This window comes from Gymnodraco acuticeps, unplaced genomic scaffold (genome assembly GCF_902827175.1).
Source record: "Gymnodraco acuticeps unplaced genomic scaffold, fGymAcu1.1, whole genome shotgun sequence".
In the NCBI taxonomy this organism is placed as follows: Eukaryota; Metazoa; Chordata; class Actinopteri; order Perciformes; family Bathydraconidae; genus Gymnodraco; species Gymnodraco acuticeps.
The window spans coordinates 1,786-21,123 of record NW_022990169.1 but is presented as its reverse complement, the minus strand read 5'-3'; the positions used below and the strand labels follow the sequence as shown (position 1 = coordinate 21,123).

General features: G+C 45.0%; 1 protein-coding gene across 4 annotated transcripts; it reads right to left on the bottom strand.

The window, feature by feature from the left end:
• On the bottom strand, nucleotides 1-18,250 carry LOC117547109 (cytochrome c oxidase assembly protein COX18, mitochondrial). Of its 4 annotated transcripts, none has more exons than XM_034217607.1 (7): nucleotides 18,001-18,250; nucleotides 17,066-17,623; nucleotides 12,938-13,038; nucleotides 12,648-12,802; nucleotides 12,050-12,181; nucleotides 625-732; nucleotides 1-351 (listed from the first exon to the last, which is right to left on the bottom strand). In XM_034217607.1, the coding sequence occupies exons 2-7, from the start codon at nucleotides 17,612-17,614 to the stop codon at nucleotides 239-241; spliced, it is 1,158 nt and encodes a 385-aa protein (XP_034073498.1). In that variant the 5' UTR covers nucleotides 17,615-17,623; nucleotides 18,001-18,250; the 3' UTR covers nucleotides 1-238. The 4 variants fall into 4 exon arrangements, with proteins under 4 accessions (XP_034073498.1, XP_034073496.1, XP_034073497.1 ...); XM_034217605.1 differs by having other exon boundaries at nucleotides 12,066-12,181; XM_034217606.1 differs by having other exon boundaries at nucleotides 12,066-12,181; nucleotides 18,093-18,233.
• Nucleotides 18,251-19,338: the final 1,088 nt, after the last annotated feature.

Genomic DNA, 19,338 nt, shown 5'->3' with positions numbered 1-19,338 from the left:
TTAGATTTAACTGTTGATTGTTTTATTGGTTACAGACGTGAAAAAAGAAACACCAAATGTGGAAGTTTTATTTGATTGAAGAACACACAGATTAGACAATTAATGACACATCAGAACACTTCTCCTCAAAAAGTAAGTGTGTGTGTGTGTGTGTGTGTGTGTGTGTGTGTGTGTGTGTGTGTGTGTTTATCTGCAGTATTTTGACTTGAAGGCGCTCAGCAGGTCTCTGTACGGAGTCTCAGACTGACGGACAGTCTTCAGTCGGAGGAGTCTGTGGAGGAGGCGGGACCTGAGGAGCAGGTTGTGGGACAGACCAATCAGAGAGGAGGAAAGCCAGTACAGAGCCAGACCCTGAAGGGGGACATGAACACATGGAGCACTCAATACTTGAACAAGTGATCCCATGAACACATGAAACAGTGAATACATGAAACAAAAAACACTTGAACTGTCACTCAGAGGGAACTGTCACTCACAGAGGGAACTGTCACTCAGAGGGAACTGTCACTCACAGAGGGAACTGTCACTCACAGAGGGAACTGTCACTCAGAGGGAACTGCTACTCACAGAGGGAACTGTCACTCACAGAGGGAACTGTCACTCACAGAGGGAACTGTTACTCACAGAGGGAACTGTAGCGGCGATGGGAACCATCAACACGGAGAACCCTCGGATACTGTTCGTTACAATCCTCTGAAGACGAGAGGGGTTCACCCTCTGCAAAGAAAACACCTGAAGAAGAGAGGAGGCTCAGGTTAGAAACACCTGAAGAAGAGAGGAGGCTCAGGCTAGAAACACCTGAAGAAGAGAGGAGGCTCAGGTTAGAAACACCTGAAGAAGAGAGGAGGCTCAGGTTAGAAACACCTGAAGAAGAGAGGAGGCTCAGGTTAGAAACACCTGAAGAAGAGAGGAGGCCCAGGTTAGAAACACCCGAAGAAGAGAGGAGGCTCAGGTTAGAAACACCTGAAGAAGAGAGGAGGCTCAGGTTAGAAACACCTGAAGAAGAGAGGAGGCTCAGGTTAGAAACACCTGAAGAAGAGAGGAGGGCCAGGTTAGAAACACCTGAAGAAGAGAGGAGGGCCAGGTTAGAAACACCTGAAGAAGAGAGGAGGCCCAGGTTAGAAACACCTGAAGAAGAGAGGAGGCTCAGGTTAGAAACACCTGAAGAAGAGAGGAGGCCCAGGTTAGAAACACCTGAAGAAGAGAGGAGGCCCAGGTTAGAAACACCTGAAGAAGAGAGGAGGCTCAGGTTAGAAACACCTGAAGAAGAGAGGAGGGCCAGGTTAGAAACACCTGAAGAAGAGAGGAGGGCCAGGGTTGCGGTCGAATAGTCAATTTAGCTTAGGACAGTGGTTCTCAGCTGGTCAGGCCTCGGGACCCACTTTTTCCTTTGTCAATAAATCGCGACCCGAAATGTTGAACCACTCAAATCTATTCAACAGAAAATGATGCTGTAGTATATATACGCTTTTCAGCATACATTATAAATTAAAGTGAAGTACAGTGCATATTTCCCTTATATCCCTTCACAGAACTAAAGTATGCTTTAAAAAGGTTTAATGAGATGATGGAATCAAAACTGTATCACATCAAAAGGCACACTAGGCTGGACGCTGCAAGGCCAGCCAGTGTTGTCTATCATCTGGCACAACCACAGCAGTGCCTTTTCACATCAGTATCACCACAAGTGAGTGAGCTGACGAAGCATGTTGACACTCTTCCTTTCAGAAGCGATAAACTAGTCACACGTTCGAGGGAGGACCAAGAGGCCATCGGTATCCTGGAGACCAAAACCATCAGAGTACAGGTTAACGACATATTCCGTTATGCCACCCCGCTGCTACGCCGGAAAGACATGCCACTCCTTCAAGCTACTAAAGAAGCTGTCATGCACAGTCTACGGAGTATAGAAAGGAGATTGGCCAAGAACCTTATGCAGGCTGAAGCCTACAAAGTGGAGATGGAAAAGCTGATCAAGGCAGGCTCTGTCATCAAGTGTGACCCTGAAGTACCAGTAGAGGAAGGTTGTGAGTCGTGGTACATTCCTCACCACATGGTAAGCCATAATGGCAAGAACAGGCTGGTGTTCAAATGCTCATTTCAGTATCGAGGGCAAAATCTCAATGACTATCTGTTGCCTGGGCCGACCTTAGGAGCATCTCTCCTGGGAGTCCTGCTACGCTTCCGAGAGCTTGCAGTAGCAATCAGTGGAGATATCAAGGGCATGTTCCACCAGGTTTGACTCCTCCCAGAAGATTGAGACCTGCTCAGATTTGTTTGGCGAGACAGCAGTCAAGATCCTTCTGCGGTGTACGAGTGGCAAGTGTTACCTTTTGGAATGACGTGTAGCCCCTGCTGTGCAACGTTTGCCCTTCAGCGCCACGTCATCGACCATAGTCAGCCAGATGAAGAGGTGAGGAGCTCAGTCGAGAAGTGCTTTTATGTAGACAACTGTCTACAGAGCGTCCCCACCATTGCTGAGGCGAGGCACCTGGTCGACAAGTTACGAGCCATCCTAGCATCTGCAGGCTTCGAGCTGCGTCAATGGGCCAGCAATCAACCAGAGGTCATCAGTCAGAAGAGACTCGCTCTACCAGTGTTGAGCTATGGTTGGCTCAGAACAAGACAGATGTCCCAGAATCCATTAGTACTGAGATGGCTCTTCCAAAAGGATATCCTGGGCTACAAGCATCGTATCGTGGATTATGGTGAAATCATGATGCGCAACATCTACAAAGTGCTGGCAAGTCAGTACGACCCCCTAGGGTTCATCTTACCCTACACAACCAGGGCAAAAATACTCGTCAGGCACCTATGGGATAAACATCGTGGATGGGATGACCCGCTGCTACCTCAAGAGCTTCTACAGCAGTGGAAAGTCTGGGAGGAAGAACTACAAGTCCTGCCTCAGGTCAACCTGCCCCAGGCCATACCTACCAAAGGAAGTGGACATCTCCGCTCTACAGAGAGAGCTGCACATATTCTGTGACGCCTCGGAAGAAGCTTACGGCTCGGTGGCGTACCTTCGAACTACTGACGACATGGTGTTGTGTACCTGTCGTTCCTGATGGCCCGCTCCAGAGTTGCTTCTAAGCGCTTCCACTCCATGCCCCGACTGGAACTCTGTGCTGCACTCACTGGTGCACGTTGTCGCAGGTTCTGGCAAGGGAACTCACCATCAACATCAACCGGACGATCTTGTGGTCTGATTCCACAACAGTGTTGACGTGGTTGAAGTCTGAGTCCTGCCGGTTCATGGTCTTCGTTGGTGCCCGCGTAGCTGAGATACAAGAGCTGACTGACAGGAATGACTGGAGGTACGTTGATTCCGCAAGGAACTCAGCAGATGACGTGACACGTGGTAAGAAGCTGAAGGAGCTCATAGAGACCAATAGATGGAGCCAGGGACCCCCCTTTCTCCTGCTGGGTCCAGACTCGTGGCCAGAGGATCCAGCCGTTCACCAAACAGAAGATGCCTCAGAGCTGCGCAAGTCCACTTTCTGTGGAGTCACCGCAGTAGCATCAAGTCAGCCTATTGCAGACCCCAGTCATCCCAACTCCTGAAAGGAGTTGCTGGAGGTGACAGTGCTGGAGCTGCATGGGGCGGCCAAATCCAACGACCCCCCTACTGCTGAAGACTTCCGTCAAGCTCAGCGGTTGATCCTCCAGAGGGTTCAGAGGGATAGCTTCCCAAAGGAGTGCAGCCTACTGAAAGCTGGTAAGCCAGTTCTTCGAAGCAGTCGACTCCTCACTCTGTCTCCGGAGTTAGATGAGAGTGGAGAACTCATCCATGTTGGAGGAAGACTACGTCGGGCAGAAGACCTGGAACTGACAGCTCTCCACCCTATCATCCTAGACCTAGGTCATTGGATGACTAAGCTTCTGATCCTCAACAGTAAGCCCTTGGGTTATGTGTCTTCAGATGCCAGCGACCCAGATCCAGTGACTCCTAATGTTCTTCTGATGGGGCGGCCAAATGGTTCACTACCCCAGGTAGTCTATCCGGAGAGCGAGCTCATAAGTCGCCGCCGTTGGAAACACTCCCAAGTTCTGGCTGACCACTTCTGGGCTCGATTCATGAGGCTCTACTTGCCAAGTCTTCAAGCTCGTCAGAAGTGGCACGCTACACCTGCTGACATCAAAGAGGACGCCGTGGTGATGATCGCTGATCCGCATCTTCCAAGAGCGCTATGGCCCATAGGGACAGTTGTCAAGACGCATCCAAGCAGCGACGGACATATAAGGTCTGCCGACGTGAAGATCAAGGACAGAGTTGCCCGGCCAGTTGCCAGACTGGTGGTCCTCCCTGCACTTCCATCTGGAGAAGATGAGGACAGTTCTACTCCTGCCATCACATCCAAGCCTTAGGACTTTGTTGCCTTTTATTGATGAGCAAATGTATTATATACATTTGGGGGCGGCTGTAGAAAAGGCCCCAAAGTTATAGTTATATATATATATTATGTATATATAATGTTATTATATAGAGTTGATACCTGTTAAGTTGTGCCTTCATAGTGGGGAGGGGCTAACCCACGTGTTTTGGGTGACGTCACACAGCAGAGGGTAATGTGCGTCAGTAGTTGCAGGAAAGTTATGCCGTCTTAAGCTTCGTATTGTGTGCGTAAATGAACGTGAGTGTTTGTTGTTCTACACTTTATTATTATTGTGATAACTTCTGTGCCGATGTGGCTTCATGCAGGGTCTCCGTGCTCATGTGATCGGTGCATGCTGCGTGCATGTTTATTATGGCTGCTCATTAAGTCACTCGTCAAGTGAGTCGGCACACCTGTCTCAAAGTTAGGGGTATATACACCGTGCTGAGTGGCAGTCAGATCTATTATTAATGTAATAGGATGTAGTTTATGTGGATAAATGTTTATGTGGCGTTAAAGGTGAGATATTATGTGTTTACAGTTGCTCCGTTACTCGGCTACCGGAAGTAGCATGTCTGTAGCGTTTCACAATAAGAGCACCGGCTGCCGCTTTCCACCAACCGGAAGTGGAACGTTATTCATTAGCGGTAGCTTAACTTTGAATCTCTGTGTTGCCTGGTAAAGAGTGTTTGACATTATATGTTAATGTGTTTATGATTATAAGAGAAGGGAGACATGTTGTTTTATAGCTTGTCTAGATTATTATTTATATAGGGTTTGGCATTATTATGTATATTATTTATGTATGCATAAGTTATCTTATATTGATTGTATTTTGTTTATTTCCCTTGTAGGAAAAACCACACACAGACAAATATCTGTATGTCTGCCTAAATAAATAAAGAAGTCAAGCCTCATCTTAGCTCCTCATTTCCTGTATTCTGGACCTTTGGCTTTAAGTGGTGTTCTGGCCGACACACCTGGTGATAGACACAAAACTAGTGCCAACACTGAGTTATCTCTAACTCTCCACTACACCTGGCTTAGGAACCTTCCTAACGGAGTGAAATGACCCGGAAGTCCCTCAGTGGCAGCCATGAAAAGAGCTGATTCTCTAGATCAGTGGTTCTCAACTGGTGGGTCGCAGATGTGTGAGTACTGTTGTCACGATACCAACATTTTGGTTTCGATACCGATACCATGTCAAGAATTGCGATTTTTTTTCGATACTTTTCTTTTATTATTTTCATGATCAATAAAATTGTAGTTTCTGTTAAGCGTTTTCTTACAACATGGTATCTTCTTTATACTTGAGTTTAGTTAACTTTATATTTTATTAACATGTAATAGTACAGTAATATAAATAATTATTGACCAAATGTACATTGCAGATGTTAGCCACATTGGTAAGTTAGCAAAAAGATAGCCATATTAGACAGTTATCATTGCCATTAATTGCCTCGTCAAACTACGAAAACGTTCGTTTGTCACAAAATAAATTACACTGGTTTGACTTAGATTTGAGGGCTTGAGCATGATGTAATTATGTTATCTATCACATTCGCTAACCTGTCTGTCTTTAAATTCTTTAAACAGCTCTGGATGCCGGTCGGCGAGGTGCTTAGCCAAGTCTGATGTGTTGGCTCCCTTGGTTTGCAGGGATCTGAAACATGTCTGACAGACATCGTGGTGTCCGTAGGCTTGCCCTCACTGTCAGAGATATAGCTCAAATTAGGGCTGGGCGATTTGGCCTAAAAATAAAATCGCGATTTTTTTTCTAACTAATGGACAATTTTCGATTTAAACCTCGATTTTTTTTCTGGTTTTTTCTGGGGGTTTTTTTCTGACAGCTCAGCTTCAATTTTGTCCTGATCTGACTGGGAGGTAGACGACACTGTCAGTAGTGATGTGTGGGTCGCGAACGAGCCGGCTCAAGAGCTGGCTCTTTTAAGTGAACGACGGGAGCCGGCTCTCGCCCGCGAACGAGCCGTTTTTTGTTTTTTTTTGCAGAGGGATCTAGATCGGCATGAAGGCACATTATGCAATGTGCACATCATCCCGCTTATTACACATGGCCACATTCTCAACAAAGTAACGACATGACTCCCAATAGTAATTGAAATGCTTTTATGGATTTAGAAAATTATTTTATTGACTTAAAAAATAGTTTTATGTATTGATTTAAATTGACAAGCATCCGCTAAGAAAAGTAGTCCGTTGTTACTGTTTGAACTAACGTAGCAACGGCAGGAACTGCTTCGATAGTGTTTTTGAGGAGCTTTTTGATTACAGATTTGAAAACATCGTTGCTTGCTTTAAAAGTAGCACACTTCATGATGTCAGACCTTGGAAAGTATCTAGATATCCCTGCCCTAATGCCAAAGTAACTGCCAACTGAATATGTGTCGCCGTTTGATGTCTATGTCTGGACCGCTGCGTAAAAAGGAGGGTTTCTGCCCCATTACTTCTCTTCTTACTTCTATAAGAATAAAACACGGAGGACGGAGATCTCTTTTCCTCCCCCTCTACAGACCGCCCAGCAGCTGATCTCAGAGCACGCTCCCCTCTCCTGCAGGGGGGTGTGGTCAGCTGCAGCTCACAGAATCAGCCCCCTGCAAAAACAGCGCTGGAAAAAGCAAATGGAGCGAAATGAGGCATGGCTAAAATGCAAGATATTTTTGGTATTTTGAAAAGAAAAAAAAATGTATATACTTTATATAGGTCGATACAGTAGCCCCCTTTTTTTTTTTAAATAGTTTGTATAGGTGTTGCTATCTGTTTTGTGTAGCGTGGTTCTACAAGCAAGTCAATGCATTCATTGGGTGGTATCAGAGATTTACACGGGTCTGTAAATGCAATGAAAACAATTGGCCACAGCAAATCATTTATATTAAACTCTATTTACTTTATTTACTCTTGAATACTTCAGTACAAAGGATGTATTGAATAATTTAAGTGATATATGTGTACACAGAGCTGCAGATCGGGTAGTCACAGGCAATGTGGCTGAGTTTTGTGCGCGTTCTGGAAAGTGAGAGAGTAAGCTACTACGGAGTCCCTTAAAGCAAAACAAATCTGCGGAGTCTAGAAATGTTTTTAAATCGCGATTTTTCGGTTCAGCCATTTCACAAACCATAGGAAAGTAAAAATGCAAATTAATCGTTAAAACCGAAAAAATCGCCCAGCCCTAGCTCAAATACTTCCACATTTCGCTTCTGGCGTCTTTTGTGTCAACAAGCCGAGGCGCAGCAGCAGTTGCACTCCCACTTGCAGCTTCTCGTTTTCTCACATATTCTGGCAGCTAGCACGTGCACGAGAGAGGGGAGGCACTAGAGCGTGCTTGAGAGGGGAGGGACTTAGAGCGTGCACAAGAGGGGAGGGACTTAGAGCGTGCTTGAGAGGGGAGGGACTTAGAGCGTGCTTGAGAGGGGAGGGACTTAGAGCGTGCACAAGAGAGGGGAGGGACTTAGAGCTTGCACGAGAGAGGGAAGGGACTTAGAGCGTGCTTGAGAGGGGAGGGACTTAGAGCGTGCTTGAGAGGGGAGGGACTTAGAGCGTGCTTGAGAGGGGAGGGACTTAGAGCGCGCTTGAGAGGGGAGGGACTTAGAGCGTGCTTAAGAGGGGAGGGACTTAGAGCGTGCTTGAGAGGGGAGGGACTGCAGGCACGGCTGCAGGGAGTGGAAGCAGAGCGCTGAACACACACGGCTCTTATTAAAACAGCGCTTTCTCACCGGAGTACTTTTCCCCGTCATTCTTAAAGTACCGATACTAATGAAACGGAGGAATCGTAACGTTTTTAACGGCAGGGTATCGCGGTACCTTTCAATTATCGGGACACCGTACCACACTGGTGGAATTATTATTATTTTTTAAACGATTCCATCATCTCATTAAACCTTATTTAAAAGAATACTTTAGTTCTGTGAAGGGATACAAGGGATATATGCACTGTACTTCACTTTGATTAATAATGTATGCTGAAAACCGTATATATTACAGCAAACTTTTTTCGCGATTTATTGACAAAAGAAAAAGTGGGTCCCGAGAACTGACCAGTTGAGAACCACTGCTCTAGATCAGGGGTTCCCAAACTTTTCAGCCCGCAACCCCCAAAATAACTGTGCCAGAGACTGGCAACCCCCCACCACATGAATTGTCAACGGGGGGGGGGGGGGGGGACATTCTACAGATGGCCAGTCCGCCCCTGAAAAAGGTCTATGCACACGTTATTATGAATAATAGTAATACAAACTAGAGAATGCAATTCCTGAAGAAATTGCTAGTGGGACTGCTTCATGCTGAACATCTGATGCTAAACTGCTATGCTGAAATGTACTGTGTAAGAAGAAAGTGAACATTTTTGAACATTTTCATAGGAGTTATAGCGACATCGTGTTTTATGGCGATGTTTTATGGAAACGGCATATGGTGAGATTTCAGATTTGGCATAGAGCTGTTGAGGCATGGACCGGTGATATACAAGTGAAGATTGGGGGACGATTGGACCGTTTCCATTGGATTACAGCGACATCGTGTTTCATGGCAAGTGGTCTGTCGCCATGGCAACGGCATTTGATGACACCCCATAATACGCTTAGATGCGTTGATGGCTGCATCGTTACCAAACCTGTGAAGTTCTGGGCTGTTTGGAGCATTTTCACTGAAGCTATGAGAAAGCCGTGTTTCATGGCGAGCCTTGTGTTGCCATGGCAACGGCATTTGAAGAACTCTCCAAACTGTCCCGTAGAGGTCTTCACAGCTGGACTGTTAGCACACTGTGTGTGTGTGTGTGTGTGTGTGTGTGTGTGTGTGTGTGTGTGTGTGTGTGTGTGAGATGTATTCACGGCTGGACTGTTAGCACACTGTGTGTGTGTGTGTGTGTGTGTGTGTGTGTGTATGAGATGTCTTCACAGCTGGACTGTTGGCACACTGTGTGTGTGTGTGTGTGTGTGTGTGTGTGTGTGTGTGTGTGTGTGTGTGTGTGTATGAGATGTCTTCACAGCTGGACTGTTGGCACACTGTGTGTGTGTGTGTGTGTGTGTGTGTGTGTGTGTGTGTGTATGAGATGTCTTCACGGCTGGACTGTTGGCACACTGTGTGTGTGTGTGTGTGTGTGTGTGTGTGTGTGTGTGTGTGTGTGTGTGTGTGTGTGTGTGTGTGTGTGTGTGTGTGTGTGTGTGTGTGTGTATGAGATGTCTTCACGGCTGGACTGTTGGCACACTGTGTGTGTGTGTGTGTGTGTGTGTGTGTGTGTGTGTGTGTGTGTGTGTGTGTGTGTGTGTGAGAGAGAGTCTGCTGCTCTGAGCATGTCAGCTGGAGCGATGACATCACGTGTTCCATTACACAGGTGTTTCTAGTTGAACTAACGAGCTCTGTAGAGATCACAGGTTTCCATTGTTCTGAATGAGAGATGAACCTCTTACATGTGAACGCTTTGTGGAAGAACCGTAACAGATATCTGTGACATTTCAAAACGTGAAGCATGTCAAGGAAGTTGAGTATCTGAAGTGTAATTGTTGTGTAGTTTCGGGTTAATAATGTGGCCTTTTTGGCAGTTTAACTAAAGGTGTGCGGCTGCTGCCGTGAGGAAATATCTGCCTGAAATTACAATGGGCTTCAATGGATTGGATGTTGAACGTTTTTGTCACTTCATGCCCTCAAGAGGCATTTTGTTGAATTATTTTTGCTTAATTATTTGTCATTTTTCAAGCTACGAGATGTTTTCCTACGTTTGTCATGATAAATTATGTCTCAGGAATGTAGGGTTTGGGAATTATGGCAGTTTTAAAAAAAGATATGAAGGCAAATCTCAAGATGTTCTACCCTCTAGCTGTGACATCACGCACTCTAGTTAATGTTAAAATGTGAAGAAAACCTCTAAAACAAGGTCTGAACAAATGTTAAAATCTCTAAAAGTAAGAATCAGATTTAAAAGTAGTTTTACACGAATAATGTCAGAAAGATTTGTAACATTTGAAAGTTGGAATGAGGTTTCTGAGTGAAAGCATGAATGAACAGTTAGCAGTTGAAGTCGCATGAAGATTTGTTGAAGTCTGAAGAGTTTCTCCATTGACTTCCATCTTAAACATGTGATGTATTATGGGATGTATCTCTGGAATTATGAAAGTTATGAATGAGAAAAGTAAAAGCCATCGCTTCCCGACCGAGCTGAACGTTTTGATGTTTGAACAGAGTTTCTGCGATGTTCAATGCGGGAGGAGAAGAGGGCCAACATAACAGGCAGAATAATAAAGACTTTTGTCCGTAGAAGAACAGATAGTGGAATGATGTGTCAGCGTTCCCACTAAATAACAGTGTTTCCCTTACATCGACATACAAACCCCACAGATCCTCAACTGCGGCGTGTCTCACTCATTAAGGCGAGACACGGCAGGCAAAAACATTGTTTTTCATGCACTGGTACATTTTGAGATGTTGTGCTATTTTGATTCTATAACATGTTTTCTTTCAGGCTTTTGGAAGGAAAACGTACAAAATACACATTTAAGTGTTTATGTTACTATAGTTTGTCTATTTGCGTCTGTAGATTTCTCCTAAATTCACCAAAAGTTAGCATTCTAACGTAACATAAAGTACCGCGACCGCTGTGTGCACCATGTCAACAGAGGTATCGCTGGAAAGCTCCGTCTCTCCTGCACAATCTCATCGGATCCAAATATGGTCATTTCCTTTGTATCAGCAACCAATCGTGAAAGCACAAAAGGGTCTTAAACCAAGAAACGAAATCTCATTGGCTGGTGTCAATTTCTGACAACGTGATTCGTTCAGATGCGTCACGTGGTGTGCTAAAACACTTCCTGGTTAGCTTTCCGCTAGAAATTGAAATCTCAAAATGGCAAAAGAAAGGCGAAAAAAACGTTCACAGAGAAGACGACAACAATTGTCACTTGCACGAAGCAAGGTTATACAAAACACAATTACCCCGAACATGAAATACCTTCACGGAGTGCGTCGATGCGCAAGCTGTCATCCAAAGAACAGAGGGTTTAGCTAGCGCCTCACTGCAATCTTTAAAGGTCGTTTTCTCAAGATTAGTTTTTTCTCCTACTCTATGAATTCGAAATTTCAACTTCAGTAGCACGTACATACACCAAACCTTCCAGTTATATTCCCATCAATATTATGAAGGCTTTTACAGAAGGGTTTGTTCATAGATCATTCACAGCCTGAATTATACAACATTGTACCTAAAAACATGGCGAAGATGGATATTTTAGGGCTGTTGACAGTATTTTCTGATTTATGGAGTGATAAAAAGAGATATCCAATATCCCTTCTGTAAAAGCCTTAGATACTAATATGACTACATTTTGTAATGTAATTGTGTTCCTGAAAATATTAAAATGTATTTCATTTCATTTCAAACCTTTATTTATGCAGGTGAATCCCATTGAGATCATTGATCTCTTTTTCAAGGGTGACCTGCTCAAGTAGTAATATTTAATGAGAGTATGGCTCATTTGCATGAGGGGGTGCGGTGCCCCTACAAGTAGAATCAAATTATGTGGGAAACACTGGATAATAATAATAAAAAATAAATCATTTTTTAATTTTTAATTTTTAAATCATCTCGCGACCCCCCCCTCGATATAGAGAGAAGAGAGGAGAGTCAGAAACACCTGAAGAAGAGAGGAGGGCCAGGTTAGAATCACCTGAAGAAGAAGTTACCTCTACGATGATCAGGTTGGTGAGTCCGAGGCCGAGCGGCAGGATCCAGGTAGAGTCCGGTACAGTGAGATCAGGAAACCAGAGAGCGCCCCCTGCTGCCAGGTCAGCATGCAGAGCTGCAGAGACACAACTACTGTCACAGGAAGAAAGGCTCAGGGTGTCTGAGAAAATGTTCCTACTTCTCTGGATCTGGTTTACCTGACGGATCAGGATCTGGTTTACCTGACTGATCAGGATCTGGTTTACCTGACTGATCAGGATCTGGTTTACCTGGCTGATCAGGATCTGGTTTACCTGACTGATCGGGATCTGGTTTACCTGACTGATCAGGATCTAGTTTACCTGACTGATCAGGATCTGGTTTACCTGACTGATCAGGATCTGGTTTACCTGGCTGATTAGGATCTGGTTTACCTGACTGATCAGGATCTGGTTTACCTGACTGATCAGGATCTGGTTTACCTGACTGATCAGGATCTGGTTTACCTGGCTGATCAGGATCTAGTTTACCTGACTGATCAGGATCTGGTTTACCTGGCTGATCAGGATCTGGTTTACGTGACTGATCAGGATCTGGTTTACCTGACTGATCCAGGGTGAGGTTCCGGAGGGCCAGAGAGAGGCTGATCCACAGGGGCAGCTGAACCCAGATCAGCAGGCTGGCTTTGAAGGGGTGACAGTTCTCTCTGACATAAAGCTGAGAAACTATCCTCCGCAGGTTCTTCTTGAACTGGAATCTGAAACAGAACCGGCTCAGTTGATCTGTTTGATTGTGTGTGATCAAGTCTCTGCTCCAGAGTCTTTGAACCAGAACTTTGTTGCTTTGACTCTCGACGAGATAAATAAATCTGAAGGTTGATTAAGTTATTTACCTGCTCTGTTTCTCAGTCCAACTCCTCTCTCTCGCTCGGACCGACACTTCGTATCGAAGCCTCTTAGCCAGCTCTGAGATCTCCACCTGCAGCGCCTCCACCTGCAGAGTTACCACGGTTACCATGATACACCACCCAGAGTTACCACGGTTACCACGACTAACGTTTTTTAAATCAACACTTAAAACTCACTTTTTCTCTCTGGCTTTTGTTTAATTATGTATTTATTCATTTATTTATTTATTTATTCATTTAATTCTTTATTTTAATATTTATAACATAACATAGGATTTCATAAAGTATTTTTAAAATAGTTTATACATTATTCGAATATAGGAATAGTAGATAGGATTACTTAAAATATAGTACCTTATATTTCATCTTTTTTCCCTTTAGACCCTTACCCTTACCCACCCCCCATTTCCCCTCTGCTGGTCTATGGCCTTGTAGAGGGTAACGGTTCCCTCTGCTGGTGTATGGCCTTGTAGAGGGTAACGGTCCCCTCTGCTGGTGTATGGCCTTGTAGAGGGTAACGGTCCCCTCTGCTGGTCTATGGCCTTGTAGAGGGTAACGGTCCCCTCTGCTGGTCTATGGCCTTGTAGAGGGTAACGGTCCCTCTGCTGGTCTATGGCCTTGTAGAGGGTAACAGTCCCCTCTGCTGGTCTATGGCCTTGTAGGGGGTAACGTCCCCTCTGCTGGTCTATGGCCTTGTAGGGGGTAACGGTGCCCTCTGCTGGTCTATGGCCTTGTAGAGGGTAACGAGGTACAGAGTCGCTTAGATAAGCGGGGGAGTGCATCTGACGAAGAGATAGGTTGTTGTGCTCCCTCTCTCTGTTTCTTATATCTAATAGAACTGCTCGGGTCTTGATAGATTGAGTGGGGAAGTTCATGAGATCTTTCTAGAGGGTTATCAAGAATAACTTTTATCCAATGACCTTTTCCCTCGCTGTCTGTGTCTGTGTATTCTCTTGTTCCGATTAACCCAGCCAAATCTTTCTTCTTGTTTTGTATCTATATCTACGCCGGGATCCGGAGTCGAGGCTGATCCTCTTGCTGTAGTCCTGTGTCTTGGATCCTCTATCCTGAGTTCTGGATTAAGTCGTGGACTTCGGGTCGTGGCTGAACCTGTCTCTGCGGTCCTGCCTTGGGTCTCGTCATGCTGTTTCCCTGATGGCTTCCACAGGATTGTAGCTGATATCCTCGTGGATTCATCTTCTTATTACAGACACATGCATTTCCTAACATTCGGTCTATATGCTGTAAAATGTATTATCTCTTGGATTTACACACGGCATCTATTGCACGTCTGTCCGTCCTGGGAGATGGATCCCTCCTCTGTTGCTCTCCCTGAGCTTTCTCCCATGTTCCCTTTAAACTGTGGGTTTTCTCCGGAAGTTTTTCCTTGTACGATGTGAGGGTCTAAGGCCAGAGGGTCTAAGGACAGAGGGTCTGAGGACAGAGGGTCTAAGGACAGAGGGTCTGAGGACAGAGGGTCTAAGGGTCTGAGGACAGAGGGTCTAAGGACAGAGGGTCTAAGGACAGAGGGTCTGAGGACTGAGGGTCTGAGGACAGAGGGTCTAAGGACAGAGGGTCTGAGGATAGAGGGTCTGAGGACAGAGGGTCTGAGGACAGAGGGTCTAAGGACAGAGGGTGTAGTTTTTCTCATACTGATACTCTGAACAATCTGTTGTTGTATTTGCTGTAAAGTGTCTCTACTGTAGGCTATTTTTATTTTATGTTCAGCACTTTGGCTCCACCAAAAATCCTTTATAAATGTGCTATATAAATAAAACTTGATTTGATTTGATACACCACCCAGAGTTACCACGGTTACCACGACACACCACCCAGAGTTACCACGGTTACCACGACACACCACCCAGAGTTACCACGGTTACCACGACACACCACCCAGAGGGAGAGAGAGAGAGAGAATCAGAAGTTTCTGTAAACTGTTGAATAATGTAGTTCATCTACTTTTAGTAGTTTGTTTAAATGTTCTAATGATGTTGTTTTTGTTTGTAGAAGTGCATCATTCCTTGATTTATTGTAAAATGAATCTGAACTTTTTGATCTGTTCTGATGATAAACTGAAGCCATTTCAGGGCTCGACATTATAAATGGCCCGCTGGCCCGGAAGCACTATTTAGACACCCCGGGCCAGCATAACGTACTTTCCACTTGCCCGCTCGGGCCACTAAAAATATTGCTTTAAAACAAATATATTGTCCTGTGGTATTGGTATTTTGACAAGCAATTTTGTTAAATTGTTTCGTTTATCAACGCTACAACAAAGCGTTTCGTGAGTCGGTTGTCGTTGTTGGGTGAAAAGCAAACAGCTGTTTGCTGCGGAGCGCAGCGCGAGCAAGCTCCCGTGAGCGCGCTCCTTCACTACAGACTATCGCGCCACCTAACCATTCGCCAAAATGTTTTTAATACCAGCGGTAACCGGCCAAGCGCCGGGCAAAAAACAATCTTCAAATAAAAGAAAGTCACCGGAGGAGTTAAAGGAGAGTGACGGGGAGAGGAGAAGAAGAGGGAGAGGAAGTTTCAGCTTGATCGATGGAGTTGGCTTCTAGTGGTGCAGGGACGCGTCCTAAAACCCTTTATAATCTATCGATTAGATTTATGATTAGAACATTATAAAAGTAGGGTAGACATGTGGAGATTATCCGGCTGAACAAAACGTGCATTTATCAAACAGGTTTGTTTTCCACAGACCTTATTTCCAGCTATTTTCCAAAACCCTGTGGAGAAATCCCATTGCTTTCTGTGGAGGGAACCAGCAGCTTACTTCCTGGTTTTAGGATGCGTCACTGCACCTCTCAATATGATGCCAATATAAACAAGGTCTTCTGTCGGCTCTGTGCATCAATGCCGACCTATGCTGACAAGTAAGTGAAGAGTAGAAAATATAAAGGTATTGGCTTTAGGGAAATGTCCCAGCAGTTTAGGATAATGAAGAATCTAATCTAATCTATAGCCATTACATTTCTAACTCCTGATGACAGGAAGGCAGAAAGCGCATTATACAAATAATAATACTCATAATAATAGCGTGTTTTAACAACGACCACAATATCATTATTTTAATAAACCAAATATGAACAATTGAGGGAAATGAGGAAGAACTGATGATTCAAATGTTGTAGTACAAGTAGTAATGTAGTTAGTGCATAAATTACTATTGCAACAAATGTGTTAATTTTCCTCATTATTAGTCGATGTTTTGGACGAATGCTCCGGGCCAGTGGTTACAATGGTGGGGCCAGTGATAATACAATTCCACCGGCCCAGAGGGCCAGTGGCATTTTACCCTTAATGTCTACCCCTGCATTTCTAAATGAACCCAATTAAGTGAGTTTTAAATCTACTTAGTTTATAAGGAAATGATGAAGAGGAACAGATGAAATGATTTAAATGATATCTCTGTAGGCGCTGACGCTGTTGGCGGTTCTCGTGTTAACAGACATTTAAATTAAATATGTGTAATTGAAAATATATGATTTTCTCACCTGGAATTCTGCCTTTTTGAACAGACTTTCTGAGTCCTCGCTCTATCAGTCTGCAGTTCTAGGGTTAATATGAATCTAATATGATCGTCATCGGTCTAAATTAGATTTCAAATGATGAACTGTGTATGTACTGAAGGTCATAGTGTGGGTTGAATCCATTTTCATAACCACTGTCTTTGAACTGATTGAAATGCGGAAACTGGGCTTTTTCATCAGAATGTCGTATGACTTGCTTGACCTGAGCAATGACTTGACTTGCTTGACTCTCACCACAGTGACTTGGGACTTGCTTGATATTTGTAGGTCAAGACTTGAGACTTGCTCATGACTTGCACATGTAGGACTTACTCCCACCTCTGCCACCCAGAGTTACCACGGTTACCACAACACACCACCCAGAGTTACCATGGTTACCACGACACACCACCCAGAGTTACCACGGTTACCACGACACACCACCCAGAGTTACCACGGTTACCACGACACACCACCCAGAGTTACCACGGTTACCACGACACACCACCCAGAGTTACCACTACTAACTCTATTCACTAACTCTATGTACTAACCGCTAACAGAACCCCCTCTGTAGTCCCGGCCCGCTGTCACTCACCCGGGCCAGCACCACCGTCTGATAGGCTGCGAGCGGCAGAGTGACGGCGGTCCGGACCGACAGCGTTGCCACGACGATGCTCAGCCACCAGGGCAGCCCCCCCACCTGCTGGACCGTCAGCAGGAAGTGTTCCACCAGGTGGACCGGAGCTGAGTCCGAGAGGGAGCTGTACCACCCGGGAGGGACCCCCACAGCATCAGGGACCCCTTCAGAGACCCCTACACCGCCAGGGACACCATCAGGGCCACCAGAGAGCCTCCGGACCCCTGACAGAGTCCCGAGTCCTGACAGAGTCCCAAGTCCTGACAGAGTCCTCATTCCTGACAGAGTCCCAAGTCCTGACAGAGTCCTCCTTCCTGACAGAGTCCTCATTCCAGACAGAGTCCTGATGGTTGACATCAAACAGCAGACAGCAGGGGGTCCGGCTGCCGGAGGTTCAGGACCCGGTGGAGGTTCAGGTCTGAGACCCAGTGGAGGTTCAGGTCTGGGAGCAGCAGAACCGACCCGCCTCAGGACGCTGGACCTCAGCGCCCCCCCTACAGTTCGCATGCTGACTTCCTAAAGCAGACAAGAGGGATCAGTTATTTTTATTAAAGGCAACACAATTCCTGCATTTTAACACAGCATTTATTATACACTTTTATTTACTCTTATATTTTATCCTCCGTATATTTGCACAAACTTCCTATCTCTATTGTAGTTTTCTGATATTGATGCTGCTATGATAGAAAAGAAATTAACTTAACCTAATGTACAATGGGATGAAGTCTGTCTGCTGTGCGTGTGTGTGTGTGTGTGTGTGTGTGTGTGTGTGTGTGTGTGTGTGTGTGTGTGTGTGTGCGTGTGTCTGCTTTGAGTTTCTGAGCAGTTTGTTATGTTAGCATGTTAGCATGTTATTTTGTTAGCACGCATTCTCCACAGTTAATAGCCCCTACCTTCCTCCAGCCCTCCCGGATATCCGGTCCCTGATGAGCTCCTGTTATCAAATAGATGTATCTTTATATTTCATTTCATTCATTTATTTCACCTTCGAGTCTCTAACCTGCGCAGCACGGCGTCCCGCAGTGATGACGTCACGCTATTTCCCACAGCCTGTCGGGTCGCTCTGACGTCTCAGGAGTGAACGTTGTTGGAGACGAGCTGCGGCTCCAAAGCAGCGGGAGGTCTCCCTTGGAAAAGAGATCATTGATCTCAATGGGATTTTACCTGGATAAATAAAGGTTTTGAATTGAATGAAGTGGATGCAATAGAAATCCCACCATTATGATATCACTACAAATGAATGACTCATTCATTAAAACAAATCAATACAAGGGGGGTTGAATCCTACATGTAAAAGACAGAACCACTTATTACTTTGCAAAACTACTTCCGTCAGTGGTCTTGACCAGTTTGCATTTATAAAGAATGCACATGTGTTTAATCGTTAATGTCAGATATGTACGAAGTAAATACATTTGTTCCTGCTCAAGATTAGATTCTACTTTATTGATATTGCACATATTACATGAGACAACGAAATGCAGTTTAGCTTCTAACCAGGAGCAACAAGCAGTGAAGTGAAAAGTAATGTTCACAATCTACAGAATAAAATATAGAATGAATTGAATGATGAATAAACAGTGAGGGGTAAAAACATGATGGAGCCTGCCTGCAGGCGCTAATGTCAGGACACCTCCACTCTCAGTACAGCGCCACTTTCCGAACAGGAAATTCACGCAAATACAATCTTTTATATTATTAAGGTACAGCGCCACTTTCCAAACCATTGATGAATGCTTGTGTACACAAAAACGGAAGGCAAAACCGTTTTAAATGTGTGTTTCCTGTATGGCGAATACAGCTGCTTTATTTATGTCTGTATGAAGTTGTTGTGAGTGTGGAGGGAGCAGCTACAGGTTCAAAAGGACTTAGGAGAAGAGACTGCGGTACTTTAGAGAATCGACTGCACTTTCACTATCCCACGTGTTTCTGATGCGCCAGCGGACGTCCTGAATGTGCGTCTGCTGCTGTGGGGAAACTATGGAAACTACAGTTCTCTATACAGCGGACTACAACATGGATGTTCAATAAGAACGAGGGACTCCTGTAAACTCATCTAGAGACTCTGTGCTCTGACGCTGTTGCTTTATGAACGTGGACAACAGAGAAACAGATTCTTCAGGACCAAAGCTGGAATTGAAATAAAAAGGAAAGTGAAACTTCTGCTCGTCCCCCTCTCCCTCCGGTCCACATTAATACAAATGATCCCAATACGTATGATTGATGAAAAG

Excerpts from the sequence above, each read along its gene's own strand:
- LOC117547109 (XM_034217605.1), bottom strand. The coding sequence starts at position 17,614 with ATGCGAACTGTAGGGGGGGCGCTGAGGTCCAGCGTCCTGAGGCGGGTC. Across the intron at positions 12,803-12,937 it reads TGGACTGAGAAACAGAGCAG|ATTCCAGTTCAAGAAGAACC; the intron begins GTAAATAACTTA and ends GTTCTGTTTCAG. Across the intron at positions 352-624 it reads TCGCCGCTACAGTTCCCTCT|GGTCTGGCTCTGTACTGGCT; the intron begins GTGAGTAACAGT and ends GTCCCCCTTCAG.